General features: G+C 36.7%; 1 protein-coding gene across 8 annotated transcripts in view; it reads left to right on the forward strand.

Moving 5' to 3' along the window:
• LOC132049972 (protein ENHANCED DOWNY MILDEW 2-like) overlaps positions 1 to 10,048 on the forward strand; it is a 28,174-nt gene extending 18,126 nt beyond the window's left edge. For 7 of the 8 annotated variants that reach the window (XM_059440960.1, XM_059440964.1, XM_059440959.1 and 4 more), the window contains one exon: positions 37 to 724. In XM_059440960.1, the coding sequence (XP_059296943.1) occupies positions 37 to 513 (477 nt within the window). In that variant the 3' untranslated portion in view covers positions 514 to 724. Of the gene's footprint in view, positions 1 to 36; positions 725 to 9,912 lie in introns of those variants that run through there. The other variant, XM_059440966.1, reaches the window with a different exon arrangement.
• Positions 10,049 to 11,243: the final 1,195 nt, after the last annotated feature.

The following is an 11,243-nucleotide window of genomic DNA, read 5'->3' on the forward strand; positions in this document are numbered from 1 at the left end:
GACACGACTCGTTTTTTTTTTTCATTGTCATGCCAGTCTTTTTACCTGCCAGGATCAATTGATGTGCATAACCAGCAGATGGAGCAATGGAACATCGCGTCCCCTCCATTGTATCTGTGGAGTCGCCCAGATTGGACTGCTAAGCACAAAGCAGTAGCTATGGAGCGCGGGCATATAAGAAAAGGTAGTCAAATGTCAGAAGCAGAAAGAAACAAAGTAAACACGGGGGTAACAAATTACTTGATGCAAGAAACACGTGATTGCTATGGTGACTTTTCCGACATCATGACCAGCTGTGGTGACATTAATAGCTTGCTCGATGATATCCCTGAGATTCCTATTGATGCTGAATATAATCAAAATCAACGCTTTGGAGTTCCCGAGCTGGAATATGGCTTTGGCAATAGTCAAGGGGTACTTGGCTGTGAAGCTAAGGATGAAAATGAAACGTCGCAAGCTGAGGATATGTGCATTGACATGGATCTGTCTCCAATGAATTACCCACTTCACTGAAAGATCAAGTCTCTCTCTTCACAATGCTAGGTCTTCGTCTTTAGTTCTGGATTTACTACTCATGTCTGTGTGCTAATATCCATGTCTAAGTTTTATGTGTTTAAATGACACTTTATGTGCTTCATTATTGGTTAAGTCTAATTTTAGTACTTGTGATATCTAACTATGCAAATTTAACCTTCAATTACTTGAAATGTGCACTTTTAATCCATCTATGTAGGAAATATGTTATATTTTCTCAAATGACAAAAAGCATTTATGTGCACTTTTTCTCTGCCTTTGTTAAAAGGGTGGGAAATACAACTTTAAGGTTAGTGATTGAAGACGAGGATGATAGAAAATGATTTTTGGACTGTAAATATGGTGAAAAAAGTTGGAGGACAAATGAAAATAGAGGTGGCCGATTCTCCTTCTAGTGGTTTTGGTTGTGCAGAAACAAAAAGGAATACCAGTACGATGATATGTATTAGACCTTTTATCATATGCATACAACAGCACCAACACCACCTAATTCCTAAACAAGTTGGGGTCGGTTATATGAACCCTTATTGATCATGATCATGTTGCTTCCTTTAAAAATTCATCTCATGCACTTTTATAAAGTCATTACTCATGAGGCTCACAATCTGATCTCTGTTTTCGAGGGCGACTTGGTTCAAATTGTAAAGGCAGAGGCTGGAATTTTTATTATTCCACGGGTGGAACATCAACATGATGGAAAGCTTTAGCTTAAGAAATTGGAAGAGATGGAAAGCTTTAGCTTAAGAAATTGGAAGAAGCAAGGAGAAAAGATATATGGTTAATAGTCAGAGCTTACTGAAGCTTTAGAGTAAGAAGATACAGCATGTTTTAAAGTTGGAACTTCTTGAAAACTTACCAAATCTATAGTCAAAAAAAGAGATAAGCTTTAAAAGTTGGAACTTATTAAAACCTTATTAGAGCCTTAGTAACAGATTTATGCTTCAAAGGTATAACTTAAATGAAAAAATATGCTCTTATGTTGGAACTTACTGAAATCTTTGCTAAAAAGAAGAGAGCTAACAGTGGAACACACTATTTCATACTCTTATTTCCGCCTTTTTCTTTTTCATTTCAAAACTTTATAAATGACAAACTAGTACGATGATATGTATTGGACTTTTATCATTTTTATATAAAACACCTATGTCTTATTCGTAAACAAGATGGAGATGCGACTATATGAACTCTCATTGGTCATGTTTCTCCATTTAAATTCACCTCATTTATATAGGGCGATGAAAAATATAGTGAATTAATTAGAGACAGAGATAGGCCTTAACATATGGGTTCGCAGAATCAGTAACTTTGGCTCAAACCATATATATGTGTTAAGAAATCACTGAGTCGTTGTTTGGTTACTGGGATGGGATAGACAAGGATATCCCATGGGATTAGCTATCCCACCTTCTATATGGGATAGCTAATCCCACCATTTTACTCCCTTTGTACAAAGGAATTTTCAAAAAGGATTTAAAAAAAAAAATTGAGTCGGAAATGTCGTCTAATAGGAACACTTTCTCATGTAAATGCATATGAAATAAATTCACAGTTAGTTTGAGTATGGCAGAATAAATCGTGACAAGTTTAGGGGATTCTTATTTTTTGCTTGATGGACTTCCAAGAGAGTCCGGAACCAAAATGACCCCAAAAAGACCATTTGAACCAAAATATACCAAAAAAAAAAGGTGACAAAACTACCTTTAACGCAGTAATTTATTGCATTAAAGGACTTAACTGTAACAGCGGGGTTAAGTCCTTTAACGCAGTAATTTACTGCGTTAAAGGGTCCCCCTTTTTTCTTCTTCTTTTGGTTAACTCATCTTTCTTTACACTTTTTATTCTCTTGCGTTAAAGGGTCCCCCTTTTTTCTTCTTCTTTTGGTTAACTCATTTTTCTTTACACTTTTTAACGTACTTTAGCCATAGATTAATCATGCTTTGGGACTTCGAAACTTCAATATTTTATATAGAACCCTACTTATTTTTGTGTGATTAATAAGGTAGGCTCAATACATCAAGAATAAGCAAAACTTCGGATTGCCGTTTTAGTGATTGAAAAGTGCTCGAACTCCATTTTTGTTTGAAGACTTGGTGTCATTAGCTTTAAGTTATAACAATATGAAAATACTTAAACTTGTTCATTAATAACAAACCGAAGTAGTAAAAATACAATCATCAAAAAAAGAAAAAACTTAAAATACATTCATCAATTCATGCCCTTGAGTTGATGAAAAACTAAACATACTAATATTCTTCAAAATAACAACATCATCATAAATTAAACATAAAACTAAAATCACAATATTCTTAATCATCATCATCAGAATAGAAGTCCTCAATATCGTCCTCAGAACAATATTTTGGGTTTCTTAAGACATATCTTTTTTTTTTTGTAGATGTTAATCCCTACCGGTTGATGATGCTTGTTCTTCGGCCAACTTTAACATGTAAAATTTACAATGTCTTGCTAGCATTCTGTTGTTCTCTTTTCTAATCCTTTGTACGGCAGCCTCGCAAGTTTCTGGACCTACTCGAGGCATGGTTATTGAGTACCTTGTTGGGATTTGAGCGTTGAGATTTTTCGAGTCATGAACAAGATGTTGTGATTCGGCATACCGATATGACCATTCGCGATGTAAACCACACTAATATTACCACAATAATATTCATGTGGATCTGTATATTTCAGCTCGCGAAAATCGTCATTACGCTCTATGAAAGGTGGTGCTTGAAATCATCTAGCACGAATTCACTGTTATCGGTTGAGGAATCACCGGAATAGTTGCTTTGATTTGAGTTGTCATCGCCACTGCTATTCGAATCCTGTGGAAAAAATACCGACCAATCTATATTTCTATTATTCGATATTGAGTTTTAAGTAGATACTAAGTAGCAAAAGGTATTGAATTTTAAGAAGATAATAAGCAGCAAAAAGGCTCTTTATATAGGAATCAAACTCAATAGGTTGTGGGATCATGACTATGACCCCACCAACTTTATTTAATACAATACAACTATTAATAATATCATGGGGAATCATCGTCATCGGACATCTCACAGTCCGAATCCCACTTGGATCTGAATCTGACGTAACTATGTTGACTATATTCTACCCTGAGGCAACGTAATTTCATCCGATTGTTCTCTTCGCGAAAACGGTTAAGAGCAAAATTCAACTTTTGTGGAGTGCCACAAGGCATTGACATAGCACGTCTTTTTAGGCGTTTGAGCCCTAGTGACCACAAGTTTTGTTCCAGTGCTGCAGCCTCCCTAACACGCCAATTCCACTCGTCTGTCATCATATTGTTGTAACGTTGGTTGTGTCTGTCGTTCGGGTTGTTCGAGTATTCAAAATCTTCACCCAGTTCCCATATCCTACCCATTGCGTCGAATATATCTCCTGGAGAGAACGATATAATACGATTAATATCTCCAAATTGGTTAAAAAATGACATAGTAACTCAATTTTGTGTGGTTGGTAGTTATTCGTCAAATTACGTTATATAACACTTGCTAAGCATGAAACGCAAATTTTGGATTCGAATTATGACATTTTTCTGTATGACAACACAGCACAGTCATATAGCACAGTAATTTACTGCGTTATTCTAACATAACGCAGTAAATTAATGCGTTATTATGACATACGTACATAATGCAGTTAATTCATGCGTTATGCAACACTCCGTACTTAATTTGACTTGACGTAACACTGCAAGACACACTAATTACATGCATGCGTTGATTGAATATTCAAACGCATTCAAACCTTATTAATACAGATTTTGTGTGAAAGAAAAAATACAATTTCTAAGTTTCATCCAATTTTTTACACAAATTCTAAGTTTCATCCAACTTTTACATTTTGTACTCCTAAATTAGTCAAAAAATGGAAGATGTTCCAAAAATTAGGGTTTCTTTAATCTGGGACAAAGAAATTATATTCAAGGAAAATAATTTGCGTAATGATTCTCCCCCAAAATACCATGTTAAGTTTTCACTTAACTTAAAATTCTCAAAACTACTCCAAGCCTTGTATAATAGACTACAAGTTAGTAGGAGTGAATTTGATTTAAATATAATTGGAAGATATCCAATATCATTTATGCCACAAGGTGTAACTAGTTATGGACAGTGGTACATTCAAGACGATGTTTCTTTGACGGCGCCTTATGATTATAGGGAATGCATAACTTTAAACGTCCTTGAAATGTAAGTAGAGAAGTTGCCCATTAATCGACTTGAAGTCATGGCTACAGCTCCTCGGGAAGCCCGAAATAGACCTCGTCCGGAACCCCCGTCGAGAACCCCCGTCTAGAATTCAGGCTGAAGTCACTCAAGAGGAACCTACTTATGAACACAATTACCTTGACATGAGTACTTATGAAGGCATTTTGACGAGTCAAAAAAGTTTAAGTTAGCAATTTGACGGGCAGTGGTAAATAATCATCATCAATCATCATCATCATCATCATCATCATCATCATCATTAAGATCATCATTAAGATTATTATTATTATTATTATTATTATTATTATTATTATTATTATTATTATTATTATTATTATTATTATTATTATTATTATTATTATTATTATTATTATTATTATTATTATTATGTGTAGTAGCATATATTTATTACTTGAATGCTACTAATGATGTTGATTATATTTGTTAGGGGTTATACATCTGATATGGATCATATCGGACAGTCCTCTCAATCAGGATGGATGAATCAGGTTGGAACATCCGCAACCTATCCAACTACTCAAAAAGATGGTCTTTTCTCAAGTTTCGGTGCAGTTGATTACTATCGGTACGACTATTTTTTTAACATCAATATATTATTTGATGTGTAGTAGTTAAAATACTCTACTTTCTTATGTAGGGAGAGTGTGGTGGTTGCACCAAATTATAGGCAAAGACCTGCTATGGATGGTCCGGATTATCCGAATTATATAGTGACATCATCGAGTGATAGTGAGGAAATACCTAATGCGGAGGAAAGTGATAAAGAAAGTGAGGATGAGGTTGAGGTTAAACTAACCCTCAATATCAAGTAGAACTGTTGCAGACATGATGAACAGTCCAACACACCAGGAAGAACTGAATTCATAGCACCCATTTGAACAACAAGAGTCGACCCCGGTTCAGCGGCAAAGCCAATTTCAACAGCAAGAGTCGACCCCGGTTCAGTGGTATTCCGATGAGATCTCTTATCTTGATCATTTTCAAGATCGCCTAGATGTCGTTGTCTTTACTAGGGATGATGGTCATATTCGGCGAAGCTTGTGGCAAGAGCCAGTGGATCTTGTAAAACAAAAGGTTCATATTGAAAAAGGCATGATTTTCAACTCGAAAAAATCATTGCAAAGGGTTGTTAAGATTTATTGCATCCAGGGGATGAGGGAGTTCAAAGTTGACGATTCCACTCGAAAACTTTAGCGATTGGTCTACAGGCGAAAATATCAAGGTTTCCAATGGATGCTCCGTGGTAAGGAGACTGCTGAAAAGATGTAGACTATTTCAAAGTTTTACACAAAGCACACTTGTGATATGGGTGACTTCCCAGATGATCATTGCAATCTAGATACCGATATGATTGCTCATGTGTTAGTTGGTGACATTGGAAAAAGCCCAAGGTATCTCCTTTGCCTAAGTTTATTTTGATTTTGATGTTAATACAATGTTCCTCGTTGCTATATCTTTGATATTTCAACTTATCCAGTACACATTAAAGATTGTATTACCTGTCACTCAAAGTATATCACAAACCGTTAATAGGAGAAGAACGTATCTTGGCGTAGGCGTGCATATGAGATAGTCTACGGCAATTGGGGGACTCTTTTAAGACAGTTCTTTGAGATACATGGCGGCTCTACAACACTTCAATCCGATCTGCATTGTTTTTGAATGGAAGCTCAATTGAAGCTGTGTGCGGTAATATTTTTGAGTTTGTGTTTCGGGCATTCAAACCATGCATTGATGGTTTTGCTCATTATCGGCCAGTAATATCAATAGATGGAACACATGTATATGGGGTATACGACATAAAGCTGCTAATTGCAGTTGGAATGGATGCAAATGGAGCTATATTCCCTCTAGCTTTTCCAATTGCAGCTAATGAGAGCACTAGTTAGTACGTGGGGTCTGTTTTTGAACTACTTGAGGCAACACGTTATTAAGGAATGCATGGGCATGTATGTTATATCAGACAGAAATGCTGGCATATTGAACAATATGTTCAATTTGCATGGGTGGAAGCCGCCTTTTGCCTACCATCGTTATTGTTTAAGGCATTTGAAGACAAACTTCCAAAAGGCATATCAAAGCCCAGCCTTTTGCAATTGGATATGGGTGACTGCAACAGTGCATCAGGAGAAGAAGTTTCACCTGCAGATGGAGATTAATAGGCGGGCGGATGAGGAAGCCTTCTACTGGTTGAATGTAATTGATAAAGACAAATGGAAATTACACCAGGATGAAGGTAGGCAATGGCAATCTTGACAACAAATGTACTTCCGAGTCATTCAATGGCTTGTTGAAATCTGCACGGGGACTACGCATCACCGCAATGGTGAGAATGACTTTTAAGGAGGTTGTGGAGAGATTCGTCAATAGATCAAAAGAGGCCAAAGCACTTGCGGCAGACGGTCTAAGATGGATACCAAAACCGTCAAAAGTGTTCGAGTATCATAAATTTAAGGCTCAACAACACGACCGGATAGAGTACAACTATGAAGAGCGCATATTTAAACTCACAACAAGTGTGCAAGGTAAAGGAGGTAACGTCCACACAATTTGTGAGATTCCAAGAACATGCAAATGTGGGAAGTGGCAATCATATCACATGCCATGTTCTCATGCCTTCAAGTGTTTTATCACAATGGGAAAGAACCCCTCCACGTATATGGTTGAGGAATATACAATTGAAAATTATGCAAAAACGTATCTTTGGAAGGTTCTAACCACTTGGTAGTGATAGTTATTGGCCACCGGATTCATTTTCCATGGTTGCAAATAAAGCATATATCCGTAAATTCAAAAATAAAGCATACTCCCGTATTCCTAATGTAATAGATGTTCCACCAGGGAGATACACTCAAAAATGCTCATTTTGTAATTATGTTGGTCATGATAAGCGCAAGTGTCCCTTACGGCTTGGTGGTCAAACTACATCTCGCGGTGGAAGTACCTCTCGTGGTGGAGGAAACTTTCGTAGTGGTGGCGGAAGATCAATTCAAGGGCATGAATTGATGAATATTTTTTGAGTTTTTTTCTTTCTTTCATGATTGTATTTTAACAAGTTTAGGTTTGTTTTTAATGAACAAGTTTAAGTATTTTCATATTGTTATGAATGGTGCAATTTAATTATTTTTGAGATTGGTATGAATGGTGCAATTTTGACTAAAAAATAGCACACTTAAATCTAAACCCTAAAACATAGATAACTTAAAGCTAATGACACCAAGTCTTCAAACAAAAATGGAGTTCGAGCACTTTTCAACCACTAAGACGACAATCCAAAGTTTTGCTTATCCTTGATGTATTGAGCCTACCTTATTAATCACACAAAAATAAGTAGGGTTCTATATAAAATATCGAAGTTTCGGGTCCCGAAGTATGATTAATCTATGGCTAAAGTACGTTAAAAAGTGTAAAGAAAGAGGAGTTAACCAAAAGACAAGAAAAAAAAGGGATCCTTTAACACAGTAAATTACTGCGTTAAAGGACTTAACCCCGCCGTTACAGTTAAGTACTTTAATGCAGTAATTTACTACGTTAAAGGTAGTTTTGTCACCTTTTTTTGTTGTTGGGGTATTTTGGTTCAAATAGTCTTTTTTGGGGTCATTTTGGTTCCAGACTCCTTCCAAGACCAACAAACTTTAAGAGGAAAGGACACCATACATCGGAGCATGCCTCAGTAAGCTTTTTCAAATTACTGATCAGTATGCGAAGAAGCTCAAGAAAAATATCATATAGTATACACTAAACAGATAAAGAGTCTGAATATCGAGCCATGTCTGTTGATTGCTCCGAGATTTTTTGGCTTCGTGGTCTACTTGTGGAGATTGGATTTCCTCAATCTGATCCTACTGCTTTACACGCTAACAACACAAGTGCCATTCAGATTGCCATTAACCCGGTTTATCATGAAAGGACCAAACACATCAAGGTGGACCGTCATTATATCCGGGAAGCTGTAGATAAGGGAGTCGTAACTTTTTCACATGTGTCTAGTAATCTTCAGATAGCTGATGGATTCACAAAATCCATGATACGGCAACGTCATCAGTAACTAGTAGGCAAATTGATGCTTCTTGATTCACCGACATCAATTTGAGGGGGGATGTGAGAATAATGACCAGATAATGAATATCTGTTCAGATTGTGTCTACTGATATAAGAATATCATCATATAAATATGTAATATTCGTACAGATTTAACTTTCCATACTTAGAGATAAAAGATGTGTAGGAAAATTATATCATATCTACAAGGATGTTACAACTAGGAATAGATGATATTCAGGGATATGAACAACATATATTTAGGGATGTAAAATCAACATTCTTTCTATTTAATGGTAGAACTCTCAAATCTGAGAGACTCATTCAGCAAATTGACATGAATAACTTGGTATGACTTGACATTTTTTTGAACTATTAGACATCTTATCTTGTATCTTTAGTAGTGATCATAAGGTTTACCCCTTTCTCCACGGCAAATGAATTTATAAGCAAAGCTCTCACATTCAGATCATAGCTTCTCATTATTATTGCTCCGAAAGAAACAAAAAGGTGAAGATTTACATTATGGAAACTGCAAGTTTAGTGATTTTCAGATTTATCAATCATCTGCCATTGCAGACTTGATGAAAGAAAGAATCCATATGATATGATTTTGGAAGATGACGCAGGGCCGACTCAACGCATTAGCCACTAAGGCAAGTGCTTTAAGTGCCTAAATTTTGGGGGCTCATTTTACAATAGTTACTTAAAGTAAAATTAAGTGTATATATTTTTTTCTTTTAAAAAAATTGAAATAAGCTAGAAAATAGTTCATAATAGTAGTATCCTATGCTTAGGAAACTATTCCAAGAAATAACTGTTTTAAGTTGTTTTAATAATTGACATGAGATTCGGGTAGGGTGCACGAGATACACGTACTGCATGCGAGATGTACGTGTGATGCACGTAGAAGTTAGTTTTATTGAATATATTGAAAATTAGCTTTAAGCCACAAATTTCATTGAGCCGCCCCTTATATGACGTTATCTTGGCTGTCAAGGTGCAAAAGATTAAAAACCTAAGATTTATGTCTCTCATTTTCTCTTATGAATGAGAGAATGATGCAACTCGATTTTTTGTTATTCCGGTCCTTTTACCTGCCAGGATCAATTAATGTGCATACCCAACAGATGAGCAATAGAACATCGTGTACCCTCCATTGTATTTGTCGAGTCACCCAGATTGGACTGCTATGCACAAACCAATAGTTATGGAGCACGGGCATATTAGAAAAGATAGACAAAAGTCAAAAGCAGAAGGAAAATGTAATGACTCGCTAGGTCGTTTTGAGCTTTGTGTCTCTTTTACCCAGAGATACCCATCTCTTAATTTTATTATGGTACTTATGACTTGCAGGGATGGGTGGCGCGATTCCCGAGAAGATCAGGTATCGGATCAGATTTAGCAAATTTGGAAGTTCTTAAGTTAAGGAAATGAATAAGTTTGACTAAAGTCAACATCGGGGATTAATGAACCCATATCGGAGTTCCATCGATTCCATGAGGTCCAGAATGTGATTTATGGCTTAGTCGAGTAGTTTGTTCTAATCTCGAAGGGTTGGGTTATGATTTGAATATTTGGTTGGAAACTAGTTAAATTTAAGGATTAGAGTCGACCATGATCAATATCGGGACAAGACGACCCCGTTTAGATGTTTTGAGTGCGAGTAGGTTTGTTGCATATTTTATGACTGAAGTGCATATTTGGTTTGAGTCCAGGAGTTTCCGGATGAGTTTCGAGTGTTGAATCAAAGTTCGAAGCTTGATTGATTATTGCTGGTTTCTGGTGCCAGTGGTCCTACTTTGCAATCGCGACCAGGACATCACAAAGAAGGAATTGGTGGGGGGACACAATCGCGGGAGGTGGGTTGCGTTGCCATAGAAGGGAAGTGGGGTTTGATCGGGTCGAGGTGATGCATCGCGATCGCAATGTACTTGTCGCGTTAGCGATGTGTGGACCAAATTAGGGCCGTGTCGCATGGTTGGACAAAACATTCATTTAAATCCCTAACTTCGAAAACTTCTTCATTTTTATATTCTGAGTTATAGAGCTAGGATCAAGGTGATTTCAAAGGCATTTGACTAGTTTAAGCTCGTGTCACACCCCAACCTTGGGGAGTGTGGCCGGCACCTCGCACCTGAAGGCCCGAGTGAACCAATCGTGATATCTGAACTCTGTAATATAAATCATAAGCTGACAAGGCCCAATAACATATATATGCATAACTGAGGCCGATAAGGCCAACAAAACCCATAAACACTAAATGATAGTCTATAAGCCTCTAAGAGTACTAAAATGCAACAATTAGTCGGGACACGCCCCGCTGTACCTAACCTCATCTATATATATATATATATATATATATATATTTGATGACTCTGACCTGTAACTCCGGAGAATGGAGTGCAAACATCCCTG

Source organism: Lycium ferocissimum, chromosome 3 (genome assembly GCF_029784015.1).
Source record: "Lycium ferocissimum isolate CSIRO_LF1 chromosome 3, AGI_CSIRO_Lferr_CH_V1, whole genome shotgun sequence".
NCBI classification, from domain to species: Eukaryota; Viridiplantae; Streptophyta; class Magnoliopsida; order Solanales; family Solanaceae; genus Lycium; species Lycium ferocissimum.